A 23,092-nucleotide genomic window follows, 5' to 3' on the forward strand; every position below is an offset into this window, starting at 1 on the left:
ACTTCAGTGAACATTTACAATTTTAAATTTATGTATTTTACCCATTAGTTTATTCTTATTATTTACATTTTTTAAATTTATTTTCTTTGATTTTTTTTTGCTGGTTGCCTGAGGCTGCTTGGTTGCTTTTACTGTACACGAGGCAATAAAGTGGAACATTCTGATCTGAAATAAGAGTCTTATCCCCATGATACATATTGAGTCCTGTGGTTCAAAGTTCCAACCATCTTGCCTGGATGCTGTCTACTAACCAAGCCAGCACAGGAAATCAGGCACAGCTATAAGCTACTGAATGACACATGACCTAAAGTTTCATCCCATACAAGAAGCCTGAGTGACAAGCTCCTCATTGAGTAGGGGCCTAACTCTGAACAAAGGACTGCCAATCTTGTTAAAAAGTATCATGTAAAAACCCAGCCGGGCTTTCTTTCTCGGGTGCCTCTGAGCTGAGTTCCTCCAGCATTTCTGTGTGTTTTTACTACAATCTCAAGTTCCTTTCGCACTGGCATCTTGTCCTAGTCATTGACGGCCAATCTACCAGTTAAGTGCAGAGCGAAAGCTCCGTAATTGGCCTGCAGGCATTGGATCATGGCAGGGATGGACTACCTAGATAGGTAGTATCTGACTGATGCCTGCGTGCCGATTAGCCCAGTGTGAAAGGGACATGGACTATCCAGGGACAAAATAGTGACATACTGTTGACATTTTGCATAAGTGCAGGAATAAGAAGGAAGCAAAAGATTAAAAAGGTATAAGCTTTGCCGACTTATATAAACCTTTATAAATTTCTAAAGGACCTTGGGAATGTCACAGCAGGGGGAGAGAAAGAGAGACCGAGGAACGGAGGACCTGCCCTCCCAGAATTCCGTGCGGCAGAGAAACCCCTCGTGAGTGCTCCATGCATTCAGCCCTACCTCTGCTGCACAGAATTCTGGGAGGGCAGGTCCACCATTGCTCTTTACCATGGTCTTTATAAATTGTGCACTATTGCTGCTAGGACTTTCCCAAAGTCTTTATAAATTGTGTGGCAATGTATTTTATACCACTTCCCATGGTCTTTTATAAATTTATGTAGGTCGGACAACAACAAGGGCTGAAGGGCTCATATTTGTGCTGTACATAATGCTTAAATGTGATATAATTAGGCATGTTTAATTTTGTTTAAATACAAATAATACATTGATCAGGATTTAGGGCAGGTCCACCATCGTTTGATGCATCACTCAGACATCACCAGTGGAGGATGGAATCCCCTATCCCCGGGGATGCCTTGTGATGAGTGTGAAAGGACATAGAGAACCAGTTTACAGTGGTCCAGTGTGAAAGGCAAAAACACCTTCCTTAACTGGTTCACTGAACGGCCAATCTACTCGTTAGCCAGTGTGAAAAGGGCTTCAGTGTCATCCACTTATCTTGATTCCAGTAAAAAAATTGTCGCCCTCCTGCTTGGAGGAGAAGTTCATGCTTCCCCTGCCTTTCATGTGAAAAAGTGCTTCTTGACTAATCTCTAGCCTAGCCTAGTTCTACTTTTAAGAACGCACTTTTAGGTTCTCCCCACACTTGAACATTAAGCTTCCTTGTTCTGAAGTTCTCATTTAAGGTTCCTCATTTGCTTCCCTCCTACAATCAATCCGCAACACCATAAAAGTGGCAGAGAGTGGGGTTTCCTTCTCACCCCCCATCCATCAATTTATTTACTGGGATCGTTGTACTCCACCAAGCTGAGAAACAGCTTCTTCCCACGGGCAGTGAGAATGCTGAATGACATTGAACTGTTAAAACGCTCCTTGAGTCTAGTATTTATTAATAATATTTATTTTTATATATGTGCACGAGCGTGTGTGTGTGTTTGTGTATACTGTGTATATGTTTCCTTTCTATGTGTGTTATTTCTGTACGTGTGTTTGAACTTTTCTGCACTGTGGACCGGAGAATGCCGTCTCATTGGATTTTACTGATACAATTTGACCTTGAATCACAAAGATTAGTGTGAACTAGGTCAAATTGAATTGTGAACACAACAGCTAAAGTTTGAAAGGCCATGGACTTCCAACTACGTGTTGAGTGCTGTGAATATCATCGTGTCATAGAATTATACAGTATGGAAACAGCCCAACTTCCTCTGGCAGCTTGTTCCATATTCCTACAGGTTTTATCTACCCTGGGGAAAAAAACTGACCATTCACCTTATCTATGGCCCTCTTACCATTATGTGGTCACTGTTCAACCTCCTCCATTCCAGAGAAATAAGTTCCAGCCCTTCCAGTTTTTCATCACAACTTAACTCCTTGGGAATATCCTTCCCAGTTTAATGTCATCCTTCTTTCCATGTGGCAACCAGAAGTGCAGACTTGTACAGTTGCAACATTATACCCCAACTAATTGCTCTGACTGATGAAGTCAAGCCTTGATATCACAAAATACTCGAGTGAAACAAAAAAATCTGCAGGCTCTGAGATTGTAGTAAAAACACACAGAGATGCTGGAGGAGCTCACCCGGACTTGCAGCATCCTGAGGGGGTAAAGATATATTACTGACATTTCGGGCCTGAGCCCTTCCTCAAGTTCAGGAAAACGTAAGAATAAAGCTGAATTTCTCCACCATTTCTGTGCATTTTTATCGCAAAATATTCACACAGACAAAGTGATAATGCAGTGAAATTTAAGTTGGACTCTGGTATGGACGTTTTGGGTGACAAAAGATGTACTGGTAAATGACGTAGACCAGCATAATTCCTGTTCGTTAATGTAACAATGTAAGTTAAAAGCAGTGAGAGGCAAAAATTAGCACTCATTTATCTTTCAGTTCTGAAGGCTGATTCCTAGCCAAAGAATTGGGAGACATCAATGGTACAAAGAATCTTCGGATAACTGTCCTTCAAGCCAATTTTGACCATGAAGGGCATCTCAGCCAATCTCTACTGTGACTTCACTTGCATTCAGTTACTAGAAGGTCCTACGTTTTTAAAAAAATTTAATTATTTTAAATTTGGACATGCAACACCCTTTTGGCCCATGAGCCCAGATCGCCCAATTACACCCAATTAACTTACAACCCCTGGGTGGGAGGAAACTGGAGCCCCCGGAGGAAACGCACACAGATAAGGGGAGAATGAACAAACTTCTTACAGATAACGCGGGATTGGAATCCAGGTCTCTGGCGCTGTAACCGCTATGTTAACCATGGCGACCCTATTTTAGGTGTTAAATGTAGACCTAGAGTACTATAACAGGCCCTTCCAAGCCACAAATCTGTGCCCTGCAAATACTCCAATTAACCCACGTTTCCATACATTTTGAAGGGTAGGAGGATACCGGAACTCTGGGAGGAAACCCACTTGGACATGGGAGAACATATAAACTCCTTAGAGAGAGTGCCTGATTTGAACCCAGGTTGATGGCGTGGAAATAGCGTTGCACTAACTGTTATGCTAACCGTTCCGCCCTTGTTGATTGTTCCCTCTCACACTCGGATGAGGAGTCTAATCCCTGAAGGCTTTCTTATTGCATCTGTGGCCAACCATCAGTAGCGACCAGATTTGATCTGGTCTGAAAAACAGAGCTTACCACTGAATTAACAGAATATACAACTCGAGAGGAGGTTCCAGGTTCCACCCCCCTTTAAAAACCCTTACACTGGCTTGTAGGTCCTCTGTCTTGTTCATGAGGTCATCCAATTTCTCACCACGAGCTAGTATCCGGTCAACATTCTCTGTCATAATGGTCTTCACTCCTTCCACATCGCTCTGGAGGCTCCGGACGCGGTCCTGATTCATTCGGCTTTCCTGGCATTAGAACACAGCAGAGGTCAACACAGCAGACCACAACCATAGTGGAGAGAACACAGCATCAGTCCACATCACTTAAAAGAGCTAGGAAGGTAATGGAGTCATAGATTTATGTAGCATGGAAACAGACCCTTGGGCCCAACTCTTTCAAGTTGCCTACCTGAGCTCGTCCCATTTGCCAGCCATGGACATCTAAATCTTTTCGGTCCATATACCTGTCGAAATGTATCTGTACCTTCCTCTACCAGTTCCTCTGGCAGGTTATTACATAAACCCACCACCCTCTGTGTGAAAAAGTAACTCCTCGGACCCTTTCAAGTCTTTCCTCTCGCTCTAAACCTATGCCATTTAATTTTAAGAATTCTCTACCCTGGGAAATGAAAACTGTCTCATTCATCTTATCCATACCCTGTGTGAGAGATGAGTAAAACTAATATGAAAATATGAGAGATGAAGAAAGCTAGTATGGATATATGTGTAATGAATAAAGCCAGTATTTGAATAGGATAAGGGTAGATAATAGAATGTAGGAAGTAAAAGTTAGTCTGAATATGATAAGGGTCTTCTAGCCTTATTAGAGAGAGTCAGCAAGTTCCATATGTAATTAGTAAGACTTCGACAGAATTAGCAAGTTCTGCATATAAGAGTTAGTAAGCCCTGAGGGTTGGGAAGGTGTGAATAAGGACAAAGGCATAACAATGACATGATGGGACACAGACAGGATACCCCCTGGTCCTCCAAGTTCACAGAAACAGCACGTAGGCAGACAGGATTGTCTAATGCCAAACTTATCCAGGAGGCAGAAGAATGTTGGGGGGGGGAGGGTACCTCTACACTGAAATGAACTTTATAAAAGTTGGGTGAGCCCCAGTATGTGTGTGTATTCCCAGGGTAAGGGGAAGCACCCAACTTTGCATTGTTGTGTAATAAATGTTCTTTGTTCTCAATTTTTGTCTCGAGCAAATTCTGTGAAGGTACTTCTGTTTCTCACAAATGGGGGCTCGTCCGGGATCCCACTCCCTCCACTGACAGAGTGCCCGACAACGAGGGTAGGTGCACCCCAGCTGATTCAGCTGGACTCACGGACGGCGGGTGACTGGTCAGTGGATGAAGCGAATGATATCCGAGAAGAGGCATTGAGAACAAACGACGGGAGGACGTTAAGGAAGCGCGCTAGGAATAGCTACTGGATCCCGGTAAGAGGAATTTTACTTACCTGTTAGTATGGGAGGTGTGAGTAGCAAGGGAAATAGTCCTAAGGAAGGACGGGACGATCAGATAACTAAGCAAAGTCCGTTAGGATCAATGCTATCTGATTGGGGTGCAGGGAGAACCCACGGGAAAGACAAACAGACCATGGTCAGGTATTGCTGTCTGGAATGGGTTAAAAACCCGATAAAAGGGAATTCGGTATATTGGCCAAAGTTCGGATCCGATGAGGACTGGATGTGTCAGGCATTGAACATCTGGCTCTATCAAAATCAAAGAGATAATATTGAGAGCAGAGAATATGCAGCCTGCTGGCAGAGTGGATCGGTTGATCAACTGGTTTTGAATGAAAAGGAATGTAAGGACAAGAAGGATGAGGAACCTTTTGTCCCTGAAACACAAGGATGGGATGTGTTACATTCCCTTCCTCCACCTTATGCTCCTCCTATGCCGGCTCCTATCTTTCCCCTCTCTCCTATGCTCTACCCTTCTTCACCTTCCCCTCCTCCCCCACAGCTAAAGAAAGGAGAAGAAAGTAGGGGTGGTGTGATGACCCATTCACAAAGTACTAGATTACCACCTCAATTGACAAGAGAGGGAGGAGACTTTGATTCAGAACAGTGTGAGACCATCCGGGAGGGAAGGGCAGAACCCTTTGATTCATTTCCTGGAGAGCAGGAATCTAGACATTATAAAGGAGAGGATAAGGCAGAAATTAACTGGATGAGACCTTTATGGGAGGGGGGGGTCTCGGTTTCGTAAATGTGCCCCTGACTAGTACGGAGGTGCGTAACTTTAAGAGAGAAATGACCTCCCTGATAGAGGATCCTCAGGGATGTGCCGAACAATTAGATCAATTTTTGGGACCAAATATATATACATGGGATGAGTTAACATCGATCTTTAGGGCTCTGTTCACTTTGGATGAACGTGGAATGATTCGCCAGGCAGGAATTAGAGACTGGGATAGGGAACACCAAGGGGGACCAGAGGCGATACCTGGGGAACTTAAATTCCCCCTGGCAAAACCAAATTGGGATAAGAATACTAATGATGGTCGCACATTAATGGAGGAATATAGGGTTAATCTGATAAAAGGAATCAAGGAATCTGTTCCAAAGGGACAGAATTTTAAGAAAGCATTTGAGGTTCCCCTAGGTCCCGAGGAGACCCCCTCTGCATTTCTGAATAGATTGCATACAGCCATACAGCAATATGGGGGTCTGGATATAGAATCCCCAGCGGGTGAACAATTGGTATTAACGGGCTTCGTTACAAATTCAGCCCCAGACATTAGAAGAATTGGCATGAACAGGGAATAACACAGCTTTTACAGATCGCACAAAGGGCATACGTCCAGAGGTTTGAGGATAAACAGAAAGGAAAGGCTAAGATTTTGATGCAGGCAGTCAAGGAAGTCGTGGAGGGACAGCAAGGAAAGGGTAGGGGCTGTGTGCCAGCTCCTGGACATTGTGAGGAGCTCCGGGAGTGGGAGAGTAGAGACCAGAGCAAGGGCAAGGGTAGAGGGGAATTCCGGGGACGACGACCGTTCCCGGGACCTCGTGGTAATCCCGGTAGGAATTGGGAAACAGGAGCATTAGTTTGCTACCATTGTGAAAAGGAGGGACATTTTAAGAGAGAATGCCCAATGCGAGCCAGGGAGATGCGATCTTAGGCACTGATGGAAGCAGATTATGAATAGGGGGGTCACGGTTCTCAGTCAATACACACCGTGGGGCTGCACAGAGAACCATTGGTAAATTTAAGCATAGAACCCCACAGTAACAAGATGACCTTTTTAGTTGATTCTGGGGCAGCCCGGTCTAGTATTTTACAACCACCCGAGGGTGTTAAGATAGAGGGGACAGTGATGATTTCGGGAGTAGGAGGAAGAGATTTTATGGTCCCTGTATTAAGGGACGTAAGAATACAAATGGGAGAGAAGATAGTAACGGAGGACATTCTACTAATTCCCCAAGCTGGAGTTTGTTTGTTAGGACGAGATTTACAGGACCAATTTGCTATCGGCACCAGACCACAGGAATCAGGTATCGGGGTTCAATTGTATGTATTAACCGAGGAGGATCGGGAACTAATAAATCCTGGAGTATGGGCAAAAAGAGGCAATAGAGGAGTGTTAGATATTCCTCCCCTGCAAGTTACTTTAAAAGATCCTGAGCAAGTAATTAGACGAAAACAGTACCCAATTCCTATGGCTGGCCAAAAGGGGCTGCAGCCAGTAATTGACCAGTTGGTGAAAGATGGTATACTCGAACCTTTTATGTCACCTTTTAATACCCCTACCCCTGAGACTAATGACCAGTACATATCCAAATATTTAAAGGGACTTTCTGTCTCTCTCTACGAATTAAAATGGAAGGGTTTATTAGCTCAAAACCCACCCCTGGAGCATCCTATTCATTTTATTAAATCTGGTGATTGGGTATATGTAAAAGCATGGCAAGATCACCAACTAAAACCTGTCTGGGACGGCCCCTATTGTGTACTTTTGATTACAGACACTGCAGTGCGAACGAAAGAAAAGGGGTGGACTCACATAGAACGAATTAAACAAGCTGCTGATGCATGGACTAAAGACATTGATAATCTACCCTCCACCTGGCGTGCAGTCCTTCATCCTTCTGAACTGAAAGTTACACTACGCCGGGAAAAAGTGCTGTAATGTTGTTTTTACCATTTGCTGTTTTGTTTACTTGTTGGTTCCCAATTTTTGGGAAATCACCAAATTGCTCACAATGTATTAAGTCCTCCTGGAATAGGGGCAGCAGAGGTGACAATTATTTACCTTTAGAATGCAGACTGGGCGCAGGTATAGAGTATAGTCATAGTGGGGTACCTTATTTAGTATGGGTTAATATAGGATCCCAACATGGACCAGGGGAACAGAACGGCCCTAGGGGAGTAGACTTGGTTTGTATTCCGGCCTCTACAGATGTTAAAAAGAGGAGTTTTAAAGAGATAGCACAAAGAAGATGGTGGGACAATGACAGACAGAATGTTAGTCAGGATTGTACATGTAGCAGAGATAGAATGAATACATATGCTAATGTTCACAGACAAGCTGCAACTCACAGGTTCAGTGACAAGAAACACCCCTCCCCAACTTGGTCTCCTGTAAATCATCCTTTGGGTCACACAGACATTCAGAATGTTAAGAACCACCACTGTAAGGGGAGTTCCAGTTGTAAACGACGTAAGCTGCTCTAGAACACCACAGCTGCTTGGCATTTAAATCGTTTAATCAGACTCCAGCCTTGGAGATCATCACCGAACAGACAGTGATGGCCCTGAATTTATGGGCTGAAGAAAGACGACAGATACGAGCCACAGTTCAACAAAACCGCCTGGCTCTCGATTACTCGTTGGCTGCTGAAGGCAGCGTTTGTGAAAGACTGGTTAATGACAATGCTCACAACAGTCAGGCGGTTAAAGACACTTCTTCAGGAGTTCGCAAATCTTCCCATGCCCAGGTTCAGACTTGGCAACCTTGGTCCGGTGTGGGATGGACTAGACTTTTTATTGGTAACTGGAGTCTGATACCCACAGCCCTTATAGCAGCTGGACTCACTATTCTGGCCATTATGGTGCTCCCCTGCCTAAAGACTTGTGTGCACTATTTAATTCAACGGACCCCTCATCAGATCACTATAACCCAAAGGATGTAGGTTTCCCAAATTCTGTCTGATGATGCTGAGACTTCAGTTCATTTACTGACTCACTGGGAAAAAGACCAAGTTTACAAGTAATACATTCCAGTTGAGAATTCACGAAGCGTAGCTAAAAGAAAAGTGAGGATTGTGAGAGATGAGTAAAACTAATATGAAAATATGAGAGATGAAGAAAGCTAGTATGGATATATGTGTAATGAATAAAGCCAGTATGAATAGGATAAGGGTAGATTAATAGAATGTAGGAAGTAAAGTTAGTCTGAATAAGATAAGGGTCTTCTAGCCTTATTAGAGAGAGTCAGCAAGTTCTGTAATTAGTAAGACTTCGACACGAATTAGCAAGTTCTGCATATAAGAGTTAGTAAGCCCTGAGGGTTGGGAAGGTGTGAATAAGGACAAAGGCATAACAATGACATGATGGGACACAGACAGGATACCCCCTGGTCCTCCAAGTTCACAGAAACAGCATGTAGGCAGACAAGATTGCCTAATGCCAAACTTATCCAGGAGGCAGAAGAATGTTAGGGGGGGGGGGAGGGTACCTCTCTTTTCTTTGGCTTGGCTTCGCGGACGAAGATTTATGGAGGGGGTAAAAAGTCCACGTCAGCTGCAGGCTCGTTTGTGGCTGACAAGTCCGATGCGGGACAGGCAGACACGGTTGCAGCGGTTGCAGGGGAATATTGGTTGGTTGGAGTTGGGTGTTGGGTTTTTCCTCCTTTGCCTTTTGTCAGTGAGGTGGGCTCTGCGGTCTTCTTCAAAGGAGGTTGCTGCCCGCCAAACTGTGAGGCGCCAAGATGCACGGTTTGAGGCGTTATCAGCCCACTGGCGGTGGTCAATGTGGCAGGCACCAAGAGATTTCTTTAGGCAGTCCTTGTACCTTTTCTTTGGTGAACCTGTCACGGTGGCCAGTGGAGAGCTCGCCATATAACACGATCTTGGGAAGGCGATGGTCCTCCATTCTGGAGACGTGACCCATCCAGCGCAGCTGGATCTTCAGCAGCGTGGACTCGATGCTGTCGACCTCTGCCATCTCGAGTACTTCGACGTTAGGGATGAAAGCGCTCCAATAGATGTTGAGGATGGAGCAGAGACAATGCTGGTGGAAGCGTTCTAGGAGCCGTAGGTGGTGCCGGTAGAGGACCCATGATTCGGAGCCGAACAGGAGTGTGGGTATGACAACGGCTCTGTATACGCTTATCTTTGTGAGGTTTTTCAGTTGGTTGTTTTTCCAGACTCTTTTGTGTAGTCTTCCAAAGGCGCTATTTGCCTTGGCGAGTCTGTTGTCTATCTCATTGTCGATCCTTGCATCTGATGAAATGGTGCAGCCGAGATAGGTAAACTGGTTGACCGTTTTGAGTTTTGTGTGCCCGATGGAGATGTGGGGGGGCTGGTAGTCATGGTGGGGAGCTGGCTGATGGAGGACCTCAGTTTTCTTCAGGCTGACTTCCAGGCCAAACGTCCCCCAAAGTTCCTCAATATGATTATCCAACTGCACGAAAACCAACAAGGTCGGGTCAGATACAGCAATGAGCTCTCTGAACCCTTCTCCATTAACAATGGCGTGAAGCAAGGCTGTGTTCTCGCACCAACCCTCTTTTCAATCTTCTTCAGCATGATGCTGAACCAAGCCATGAAAGACCCCAACAATGAAGACGCTGTTTACATCCGGTACCGCACGGATGGCAGTCTCTTCAATCTGAGGCGCCTGCAAGCTCACACCAAGACACAAGAGAAACTTGTCCGTGAACTACTCTTTGCAGATGATGCCGCTTTAGTTGCCCATTCAGAGCCAGCTCTTCAGGGTACCTCTACACTGAAATGAACTATATAAAAGTTGGGTGAGCCCCAGTATGTGTGTGTATTCCCAGGGTAAGGGGAAGCACCCAAGTTTGCATTGTTGTATAATAAATGTTCTTTGTTCTCAATTTTTGTCTCGAGCAATTTCTGTGAAGGTACTTCTGTTTCTCACACCCTGTATGATTTATAAACCTCTGTAAGGCCCACTCTTGTCCTCCTACACCCCATGGCAAAAAGTCCCAGATTATCTGGCTTCTCTTTATAACTCAACCCCTCCAGACACCGTAATCTCCTTGTGAATCTTTTCTCCAGCTTTTCCAATTCAAGTTTAATTTTTTCCAAAAATATTTGCAATAAATTATTTACAAGAAAACCGTTCAATACTTTTTACATTTTCATAGTGTCAATAATATTGATACATTCTCATCACTGTATATTTTACATTTTCTTAATACTTCATTACAACCACTGTGGAACCTTGTTTCTTCCCACTCTGTTCGTCGAGGGGCTTCCCTTCAATGTCAGCCCCTCAGTGTAACCGATGAAACAGCGTTTTTCTGGACCACAGAGCACACGTACACAGCATGTAAATCGGAATCAGAAATCATTCCCATGAATATGCCACAAAATTTGTTGTTTTTTGGGAGCATTACTGTGGAAATATTTCTAAAAAATTATATTTAAAAATAAATTGGTGCAAAATAAAGGGAAAGAGGCAGTATCTGTGGTTCATTGTCCATTCAGAAATCTGCTGGCTGAGGGGAAGAATCTGTCCTTGTGCCGCTGACTCCTGCACCTCCTTCCTGATGGTAGCAGAGTGAAGAGGATCCTTGAGAACAGACGCAGCTTTCTGAAGACACCACATCGTGTGGATGACCCACGGACTGATGCTCGTGATGGCACTGATTGAGTTCACAACTCTATGCAGTCTTTTCTTGTCCTGACTGTTGGCGCCTCTGTGATGCAACCAGTCAGAATGCTCTCCACGGTAACACCTGCAGAAATTTGCAAGAGCCTTTGGCGACATGCCGAATCTCCTCAAACTCCTGACAAAGTATAGCTGCTAGTGAGGCTTCTTGGTGATTGCATTGACATGGAGGCCCCAGGACACATCTTCGGAGATGTTGACACTCAGCAACTTGAATTTCTTAACCCCTTCCAGTGCTGACCCCCTCAATGAGGACTGGTTCGTGTTCTCCCGATTTCCCCTTCCTGAAGTTCCCTTCCTTGATTTTGACACCTACAAGGTTGTTGCTGTGACACCACTCAACGAGCTGATCTATCTTCCTCCTGTCCGCTTCCTCATTGCCGTCTGTGATTCTGCCAACAACCATGGCGTCATCAGAAAATTTGAAGACAGCTTTTGAATGACACGGTCATGGGTGTACAGCGAGTAGAACACACATATAATTTACAATAAACGTATAAATATTTTGGGATGATTTACTCGGTTGCCGGATATTGTTCATCAATCCAACAGCCTGGGGAAAGAAGGTATTTCTCAGCTTGGCAGACCTGATTTTGATGACTGTTTAATGGTATCTTCCTGCAATAGAACAACAATCTCAATGAAAGGCCCCGACCCAAATGTTAACTGACCATTTCTGTTTATTGATGCTGCCTGACCTGCTGTAACCCTTCCCTTGGTTCACATAATAGAACCACAATGATTGATGTGCCACCATAATGGTCAACAGTCACAGCCAAGGGAGAGTGGAATTCTGATTCTGAGCAGTTCCAACGCAGGAGATTGATTTAAAATTCTCATCTCCTGCCAATGCAGCAAATGAAGGAAATAACTGCCCATCACTGATGTCACCTGCAATTAATTTATTTTCACCCTTTTATCCAAATTTCTTTTTGGAAAAGATTTTAATACTTTACCCACCATAAAATCTCTATTGGTTCCACTAACATGGGGCGACATCAGAGAAATGTACCTCGGCCAACATGTTCAGCGAAGCTAATTTTACCTTCAAAGGTTTGACGTATGCAAACTGCAGAAGGCATGTGATTTTTATGTCCATCACTATTCTATCTGGTTTCAATTAGTTCAAGACGGGTAACTGGTTGAACAAGAAATTTGCTTCGATCTATTCCAGGCAGCATGTAATGCATATCACTGACTGATAGAGTCGAAGGGAAATTCCAACTTGTGCATCAGGGTTTCTGAAATCAACCTTATTCTGCAAAAGCTTCTCTCTTTAGTAAAATTTTCTGCATACACATAACAATAGGGCACTGGCCGCTCCCTGACTTTCCAACTGCTTTCTTATCAAAACTATGGCTCAAATTTACTTTTGGCAGTTCATTTTCAGATTTAATGTCAGAATACATTCATGACATCACTTACAACCCTGAGATTCTTTTCCCTGCTGGGCGAGGCAGAATTACCACTTATTGGTAGTGCCAAGAAAACTGTTCACAATGTGCACATGTAAACGAATAAAGAAATGGTCTAGTTATTGTTGACTACTGTATATGTGGAGCTGGCCCGCCCACTGATGACTCATACCCTATGACTCCTCCCCTGTGGTCCTGGGCCATAAAGGTCGAACTACCTCTCCCTTCCCGCCATTCCTATACCTGGATCCGGGCCAGCAAGTTTCTTCTGTTTATTAAAGCCTATCGTTCCCTCAGCTTAGTTACTGGTAGTGTCTAAGACAAATGTCTACAAACCGACTTGTGCAATCCAGAGAAGAAAAAATAGTGCATAAGTGTTCTGAAATGAGTCCCTGATTGAGTTTATTGTTGAGGAGACTGCATCTGCTCCCAAACCTGGTGGTGTGAGCCTTGTGGCACCTAGACCTCTTTCCTGATGACAGCAGCGAGAACAGAGCATGTGCTGGGCGGTGCGGATGTTCTCGATAGTGGGGAGGGTTCTGCCTGTGAAATCCTGGGCTGTGTCCACTACCCTTGGCAGGGCTTTATGCTTGGTGGGGGTGGGGTGTGTTGGTGTCCTCACACGAGACCGTAATGCAGCCGGTCAGCGCACTTTCCACCACCCGTTCTTGGTGGAAATTCTTGGTCTTTCTCGAGATCAGAAAGCACTAATGATCCTATATATTATGCAGGGACACCCCATTGGAGATGGCACTGTGTACTTGGGCAATGAGTGAGGGGAGGCTTATGTCCAACCCAGATGCTATCTGCACTTGGTCAACCTTCGCGGACATCATTGGCTAGGCCCACGTGAAGAATACGCACACTTGAACGGTTGGCAATGAACAAGAGGAGGAGAACAAAATAGATTCAAACAATGAGGAAAATAGATTCAAACAATAAACGACAGGGTAACTGAGAGGTGCCATTTCAATGAGACAGTCATTTAAAAGGGTCAGTATCAGCCACTCAATCGATTTCGATTCTGATGCTGACAAAGAGGTTCAGATTTACAGCAGCTCTCAGCTAATTTTCTGGGAGTCATTGGATGCGTTGAATCTCAAAGATTTGGTCCCATTTTCCAGATTTATCAGACTGCATTTCCTGAGAAGAATGAAGCGGGCAAGGCTACCGGCCCCCAACGTGACTATTGAGAGCATCCTAGCCGGCTGCATCCCGGTGCGGAATGGATTGGAGGTCAATCCACAGGACCATAAGAGCAGCAGAGAGAGATCGACTGGGATTGTGGGCTAAGGAGGGAGCACAAACTCATTGAGGATTCCTCCTTCCCTGCATGCAGCATCTTTCAGCTGCTCCTGTCAGGAAAGAGGTACAGGAGCACCACCATCAGGCTGAGGAACAGCTTCTTCCCATGCCCTGCATTATGTATGGTTTGTCTGCCTGCGTGTTATGTCTAGTTGTGCGTCTGTCTGCAGGTTTTGCACCGAGGTCTGGTAAAACGCTGTTTCGTCAGGTTGTACTTGTGTAATTGGATGACAATAAACCTTGTCCAAAACATCACAACACCACATTGCGGATTGGTAATTTAATTCATACTATTGTTGGAGTGGCTGCAGTAAGAAAGGATTTCAGTCCATTTGTACCTTGTACTGTGTGCATGACAGTAAACGTTCTTATCATATCTCAGAGGAATGGCAACAGAAGAAAAATGGTAACAACATCTGATCTATAGTGACGTTACCAGCCCTTGCCCTGGGCTATCCATAATACTGTCAATAGAATTTATTTTTAAGTTGTCCAAAATGGCTAAGTTAGGAAATAGTTGACAGGCCTACACATTGCACAGGTCTGATAGATAGTCACGGAACTTCATTCCAGAGCTATCTGATAAATGACTAAAAATTCTGGGCTTGTTTGAAATAATGCCAGAGGTTCTTTAAGATTTACCTGAGAAAGCAGACAAGGCCTCAGTGTAACATCTTCCTTGAAATACACCTCCAACAAAGCAGCACTTTGTTGATTTAGTGGAAGCCAACCAGTGAGGGCCGTGCTTCCAGCACTGACAGCATTGTGGCAGGGACAGAGAAGAAAGCATCGGTTGAGTCCCTTAACCTGATTACCTGCTTAATTTCTTTCAGATTGCCTGTACTGTAAACCGCAGATGAATACACTGAACAACAATTTTTTTCAAAAGGCTTGCTTCCTGAAAACAATTAGGGATTATGATAGATGACTTCAAGCTGAACACGAAGATAATTTCAGTTTTGCTGTATCACGTAGTTAGAGAAACATTAACTTTGATTGAATTGAACATATTTAATTGCATAATGATGTTGACACATTGCGTTAGTTCAATTTGACCTAAAGATATTTTGCCACTGATTTTCGTTGGAACTCTGCATCTGATGCCTCTCTTATCAGTAGTACAACAATAGTCACCCAGCATTGATAGATTCTAGTTGCCCTGCTACTGCTTTTCCATGCTAGCAATGTCCTTGTGAAACCTTTCACCGTGTTCGTCACCAACAAAATATGCCGGGAAGGAGTCCAAGTGCGAATGCAGAAAATGATTTTTCAATGATCCGTGGCACTTCATGGATTTGTGTGCTTGAAGCAGGTTGTCAATCAGCCAGATGTAGTTTGGTGCTCTGTAGTTGTCAAGAAAATTCTCAACAGCATCTTTAAATGCCTTCCAAGCATGTCCAGGCCTAAGACTAAATTTGCATAGCACCTGCACTGAGTGCATGCACAGACCTGCTTGGACTGACCAAAACAGTATGCTTAGTGGGCAATGTAGTAGTAGTCTTAAAATATGACAGGAAAATCACAAAATAGATTATATCTTAAAAAAGGTACATATTAGGAAAAATTTAAGGTGATTTTAATAATCACCAGGCCAAAATACATCTAAAAGTGTTCAGGAAGCAAAATCTTCATTGTCCAGTGATATCAGCAAGTATTCCCAGTAATGTCCCAGGTTGACAGGTTATTTGCAGTGGTTATTTGGTTACAAAGAGATGAAGAGGTGGGCAAGGTGAATCAGGGGTTGTCAGTATAGGAGTGAAACCAGCAATATGAACAATTACCCTCATTAGAGGTTGCGTAATAAGATTGGTGGCGGGGTTTAAACTCTTTGTTGTTAATGTCGGGATGTAGTCTCCATGACAAGACCAGCATTTATTACCCATCACTAATTCCCCTTGACAAAGGGACGCTGAGCTACCTTTTTGAAAAAAAAACACACCTTGGTCTTTTTAGGGGGAGGTCACGGTTTTTGCGAAGAGCTGTGGATGAACTTGGTGAGTAGCTCTGCTGCACTTAGTTAATGGAACGCACCATGACCACCGTGCACTGATGCAGAAGAGAAAGAATGGTTAAGTTGGTCGTTGGGGGCCAATCAAGTGGACTGGTATGTCCAGGATGGTTTTAGATGTCTTGAGTATCATTTGAGCTACGCTCATTTTTAAACGTAAAAATGTATAAAAAGGTGGGTTCAGAGATGGTGGACTCATTGGTGTTGCTCTTCCAAAATCCCTTAGCTTATGGAAAAGACCTGGAGAATACAGTGAATGTATAGTGAGTAGATTTAGAGCAGAGATGAAGAGGAACTGCTTCTCCCAGACAGTAGTGAATCTCATTAAGCATACCTAAGACACAGTAGCCTCTTTCAGGTGACCAGAATACCCCAACTTAGAGGCGCCTAAAATACCCAAATGAGGCTGTTGGGAGGCCACCTGAAAGCGGAGAACCCTGACCTGAGGAGAACTTTCCCAACCCACCTTGGGTAGGTGTATTCTCCGCTTCCGAGTGCTCCCCCTGGGCACCTGAAAGCAGACAGGACTATGACCACAGTTGACAGGAGCCGGCATTTGCTCTGCTGCGGACCTTTCAGGTGCCAGCACAGCGCCTTCAGCGCTGCCATCTGAATCTTGCTTCTCACATACCCGCACCCGGCTCTGGAGCCGCATCCTCCCAGCTATTTCACTTGAAAGCATCTGTGGTAGCAGCAAGCAGACACAAAACACAAAAGACTGTACTACAGGCTTTATTCTGCTAAAGTCTGTACACACCAGTTTCAGCTGTGGTGGCTCCCGAGTGACTGGCTCAGGAGGGGCCGGCTCAGGCTTATATTCGGGCCGGCTGATTGACAGCCGACCAGGTGGAGTCAGCCCCCTAGGTGGTCTTCCTGTGTCATATCACCACACACACAGGTAAATATTTTGTTTAAAAATACCAAAATTAAGGGTTATGGGGAACAGTTCCGCCATGAGCTTATTGAAAGGGATAGATGGCCGATTCCTGATCCTATTTCTTATGTTTTTATGCTCTTACGTAATACTGATATATCATAAAGGAAAGTAAAATAGAGAACCGTCAGTGAACCTGAAGTCATTTGTCAGGGAAATGATGAAATTCATTCAGAAAGTGTTAAGCAGGAACACAAAGTTAAAGTGTGAGTGGCTACACTCAGCAGGTCAGTTGGGTAAGAAAACCACACAAACTGTCACATCTTACAGAGTTTTTGAGTCTGACATATAAGGGGGAATCGATGTAACCATGCGACATTAATGGTTGGTGCATTACTAAGGGCTCTGAGTTTGGGTAGTATGTTTCAGTTTGGGTAGTATGTTTCAGTTTGGGTAGAGGACTGGAGAGGATTTTTGGGCTGGCAAACTATATATTCAGTGATGTGATTTCAGGTGAACATCCCAACCATTGTTTAGGTGATGGTACAAAACTGTATGGGGAAGTAATCTGTGAGGAAGCTCAGAGAGTTTCAGTGTTCTCATCCAGCAAGTGTCCGTCAGAGACTAAACGGCCTGAAATGGCCTCCTTCTATTGTCTGGAAATATATGATTTTTTTGACCAGAGAAATAAAAGCAATTTTTTTAAGCAATGAAAGGGATTTGAATTTCTTGCATGATGTGCAAGAGGTGGCAGGTACAACAGAGCAAATGGTAACTGGCCTCTGTGATAAGGCACTTGTCTACAGGAATGTGGAAGTCATGTTTTAATCGTGTTTAATCCACCTCATTGCTCTAGAAGCCAAATTTGGATTGTTCCCCTGTGCTTTGGAAAGACTGCACTTATCTTGGAAGGGGTGGGGTGGGCAAGGAAGGTTCAGGTTTAAAGGTGGGATTATTAAGGTCGATAGTGAGAAGCTTTCTCCCCCCTCCCCCACCCCCACCCCCAACAAGTGTGTTCGAAACAAGGGTTATCTTTCCATGATAGGGCTTTTGGTCATGATGGGTTATTAATTGTTTTGAAATTTTGAGGGTGGGGAGAATATTCAGTCACTGGGTATATTAAAAGCTGAGGAGAGTAGAGAAAATCCAGGAATTAGGGCGCAAGGGGCAGACAGGAAGGATAAAGTTGATCACACACTTGTACTCATTGGAGTACAGAAGGATGAGGGGAGGGGGACCTCAAATACTGAAAGGCCTCCACAGAGTAGATGTAGCAAGGATGTTTCCAATCGTAGGGGAGTCTAGGAGAAGAGGATGGCGCGTTTAGCATAGCTGTTAGCAAGATGCTGTTACAGCCCCAGCAATTGGGAACGGGTTCGAATCCCACACAGTGTGTAAGGAGTTTGATTCCCATTGAGATCTATTTTACTAGGGCTTATTGATGCCACAAATCCTTCCTAACGGTACCTCACCCATGGAATTCAGTCCCTTCTTCCCATGTTTGGAATGAGGTAATGACTCCAGCTGGTTGATTGCAATTCCATCATGATTGGCATGACGGTGACAAAACACAATTGACATGGATTTGTTCTGCTTCATCCAGGAGGATAACCCTGGGTTATAAGCACCTTTAGTGGGAAGAAACTAGAGGTCTGTCTGTACAGGGTTGGTTTTGATGGTTAGTGGTGGAGGATAACTTGAGCACAACTGTCAGCTATTACTTGTTCTGTCCAGGTACTGCCTGTCCAGGTGTAACCAGTACTGCCCTAGGTATCACCTGTCCTGTTCATGAATCACCTGTCCTCTTCAGGTGGCATCAGCAATGCTCCAGGTATTGCCTGCTCAGTTCAAGTACAACCAGTCCTAGTGTAGGCATCATCGGTTCTTCCCCAGATATCACCAGCCCTGTCTCAGTTACCACCTGTCCTGCCCCAGATAACACCCATTCTGTCCATGTATCACTAGTATTGTAAAGGTGTTATTGGTCATGTTCCAGGTTTCACCAGACATGCCCCAGTTATTAACTGCTCTTCCCCAGGTGTCACCAATCCTGACTCGGTTTTCACTTGTCCTTCTCTTAATACAATCTGTCCTCCCAATCGAGTCAAGTCAAGTCACCTTTATTTATTGTTCATACCATGCTCGTGCCGTAAAGATGAGATAGCGTTTCTCCAGGACCACGGAGCAGATTTACATAAATATAAGTTAAGGTAGAAGTTAAACACAAAATATTAAATATTAAGACATATATTATAAGAATCCCAGTTCCAAGAGACTCTATGCTCATATGTTCTCAGGAGTCAGATGGCTTGGGGGGTAAAAACTGTTGCCCAATATGGACGTGAGGGCCCGAGTGCTACAGTACCTCCTACCAGATGGCAGAAGGGAGAACAGTGAGGGGTGTATGGGGCCCATTGTGCCTTTTGCCAGTATCATGTTTGTCAACGTCCTTCATGGTTAGAAGAGAGCCCCCAATGATCTTTTCCACTGACTTCACTACCCACTGCAGGGTCTTGTGGTCTGAGGTGGTACAGCTTCCAAACCAGGCGGTGATGCAGTTGCCCAGGATGCTCTTGATACATCCTCTGTAGAATGTAGTGAGGATGGAGGGTGGGAGATGGAAGTAGAGGTGATGCTGGAGTTTCTTGGTTTTGGAGCTGGTATTAAGGGACCATGTGAGATCCTCCACTCCAAGGAATTTGATACTCTTGACAACCTCAAGATCAGTGGAGTGTGGTTTCCCCGGGCCCTCCTGAAGTTGACAACCATTTCTTTTGTTTTATTAACGTTTGGATTCAGGTTGTTGGCTCAGCACCAGTCCGTTAGCGACTGTACCTCGTCGCTGTATGCTCACTCATCAGTCTTACTGATCAGGCCCACCATGGTCAGCGAACTTGATATGGTTTGAGCTGTGTTTAGCTACACAGTCGTGAGTCAACAGAGTGAACAACAGTGGACTATCGGGGGGGGGGGATATTGGGCCATGCTCAGTGTGATGGTCTTGGAAGTGCAGTTTCCAATTAGGACTGTCTGAAGTCTTCCCAACAGAAGTCGAGAATCCAATTGCAGAGGGAGGTGCTTAGACCCAGTAGGTTCAACTTTCTCATCAGATATTGTGGTATGATTATGTTGAATGCTGAGCTGAAGTCAATAAACTGCATTGAACATATGAATCCTTGTGTTCCAGGTGTGTGAGGGCTAGATGGAGGGCTGTGGCATTGTCCGTGGAGCGGTATGCAAAGTTCAGGGGGTCTAGTGTTGGAGGCAGCAGGAGCTTGATCTGCCTCATGATGAGCCTCTTGAAGCACTTCATGACGATGGACAGTAGTCATTGAGGCAGGACAAAGACGACTTCTTCAGCAAGGGGACAACAGTGGCGGCTTTGAGGCACGTTGGGACCACGGTGCATCTCAGGGAGATGTGAAAGATGTCGGTGAGAACATCTGCTCGCTGAGCTGAACATCCCATGAGGACTCTGCCGGGTAGGTTATCCGGTCCAGCAACTTTCTTTGAGTTCACCTTCTAGCTCACTCCTCACATCAGCCACTGCAAGACACAGTATCTTATCGCCTCAAAATGCACATAGAAATTTTTCAGTTCTTTTGGGTTGGAGACATCACTAGCAGAAGCAGATAGTGTAATCTTGTGGTAAGTGATATCGTGGGTGATGCCCTTCCACACGAGTCATGTGACCTTGCTTTCCAGGAAGTGGCTGTGAATGTAATAGATGTGCGCACAATCTGCTTCCCTGATGTCCTCAGACAGCTTGGCTTTGGCAATAGCTAGGGCTACCTTGTTGTCCACTCTGAATGCAGTGTCTCGGTTCCCGAGCAGCCCATGGACCTCCGCAGTCATCCATGGCTTCTGATTGAAGTGAGTTATGATGGACTTGGGCACCGTGATGTCATCCGGACATTTACTTCTCCAGATGGATGCAGTCACCACTGGTTGCTGCTTCCTTGAACGTATTCCAGTCAGTGCGCTCAAAGCAGTCTTGGAGTGCAAGAATGGCCCCAGCTGGCCACGTTTTAACTTGCTTCCAAACTGGTCTGGAGTGCCTGACAAGTGGTCTGTTCGCTGGGATTAACATTACAGAGATGTGGTCTGAGTATCCGAGGTGGGGGCGGGGTTCTGCCGATACACGTTGGAAATGCTCATATGCACAGGTCCAATGTGTTTGCCCCTCTCGTAGCAAAGCCCACATACTGATGGAATTTAGGTAGCCCTGCCTTGAGGTTCACCTTGTTAAAATCCCCTGCTATAATTATCAATCCGTCAGGGTGTGCGGTCTGTAAATCGCTTATAGCCTCGTACAGTTCCCAGAATACCTCCTTAGCGTTAGCGCCGGGGGGAATATACACTCCAACTATGAAGACCATGGTGAATTCCCGCAGCAGATAAAATGTTCTACATCTGACAGCCACGAATTCCACCAGCATTAAGCAGTGACCAGAGCTTCGTGTCAAATCCTTACACCATACTGTGTTGATGTAAACGCACGGGCTACCACCACAAGCTTTTCCACCCAGGGCAGCATCCCTGTCAGCCAAAATAAGGTGAGCCCATCCAGGTGGATGGCAGCGTCCAGGACCCTGTCACTGAGCCACATTTTGGTGAAAACCAAAGCACAGCGATCACTGTACTCGCGCAGCAAAGACTTCTGGAATCGGATATCATCCACTTTGTTCACCAGGGAGCAGGTGTTGGCGAGTAGGATGGACAGGAGAGCTGGGCGGCAGGGGTTTGCCTTCAGCTAGCATGGATCCCTGCTCGCATACCTCACTTCCTTCTCCTCGCACACCACTTCCTTCTCCTATGTGATCATGTAGCTCAACCCACTGATCTTTCCATTTCTAATTAATTTTAAAAACTGTGAGCTGTATCGACAGGTAGCCATAACTTTAATTAACTAAAACTATATAACATTACAACATCCTAATTCTATTTTAAACTGTAATTAAAGAAAACAAAAACTAAACTAATAGTGTCCTGGAGAGGCTGCTGTGTCCAACATCATGCCACCACCTGTCCTCCCGATACCATAAGTCCTCCCAGTACCACCTGTCCTCCACCTAGTACAGCCTGACCTCCAGGTATGGCCTGTCCTGCTCCAGGTACCTCCTGTCCTGCTCCAGGTACGGCCTGTCCAGCTGCAGGTACGGTCTGTCCTGCTCAAGGTGCGACCTGTCCTGCTCCAGGTATGGCCTGGTCTGTCCTGCTCCAGGTATGGTCTACCCTGCTCCAGGTTTTAGTTCTAGCTTTTAGTGAGACAGTGTTAAGTATAACCACTGATTTTTTCTGCTGATCCTTTTTATTCTCACAGTATGCTTCCTTTTTAAGAGGTAACTGCTGAGACTCTGCCCACATGGGGATACCACAGCCTTTCTTTTTTATGGTTTTAGATTCCCACATCTGCAGTCTTTTGTGTCATTGTTATTTAGTCTGCTAGTTGTTTGTAATACTTGGTGGGGGTTTGGGGGAATGAGTCTTTGTCCCATATGTACAAAGATTATGAACGCCCTGAGGAAAATACATGGTAAACCTGTTTGGGAGTGTGAAAGGTAAATGGTGCCATGTTTATTTTGCTGATGTCACACAATGGGGAGACAGGATTATCTCATTGCAACTAAAATGAGTTGTGACAATGGTTTTTCACTGCAATTAACCAAGCATCAGGAATTTGGATTTGGGTAATCTTATCCTGTGTTTTCGAGTTTAAGAGGAGGACAGTTAAAACACAACAGAAATTTCTATCACAAACTTAAAAATCCAATTTATTTCTATCACAACAGCGGTAGCTTGGTATATTTGGATTGGCCTTCGGAATTTTACCAAGAATCAAAGCAAGGATTCAACATACATGCATACCAGATAAAAGCCAAAAGTAGTTATTTGTCAGATAAGAGAATGTCTGTCAAAGTGAGTTGTTTTGAAAGCTGCAAAATTAACAGTCATAACAGCTAAATGTAGGAGAAGCTTTGCCTTCATGAACTGGGGCCTCTCTGTCTGAAGTCAGAACAGAACAATGGGTGGACTCATCCATTCTAGCAGCACAGAGCAGAGTAAAAGCTGTTTCACC

The 23,092-nt window shown here is 44.8% G+C and overlaps 1 protein-coding gene across 1 annotated transcript in view; it reads right to left on the reverse strand.

The window, feature by feature from the left end:
- Window positions 1-23,092, reverse strand: part of vamp8 (vesicle-associated membrane protein 8 (endobrevin)) — a 29,486-nt gene that overhangs the window by 6,195 nt on the left and 199 nt on the right. Inside the window, exon 2 of the mRNA XM_069917690.1 lies at window positions 3,636-3,785. Within this exon, the coding sequence (XP_069773791.1) occupies window positions 3,636-3,785 (150 nt within the window). The remainder of the gene's footprint in view (window positions 1-3,635; window positions 3,786-23,092) is intronic.

The sequence above is a fragment of the Narcine bancroftii genome, chromosome 2 (genome assembly GCF_036971445.1).
Source record: "Narcine bancroftii isolate sNarBan1 chromosome 2, sNarBan1.hap1, whole genome shotgun sequence".
In the NCBI taxonomy this organism is placed as follows: domain Eukaryota; kingdom Metazoa; phylum Chordata; class Chondrichthyes; order Torpediniformes; family Narcinidae; genus Narcine; species Narcine bancroftii.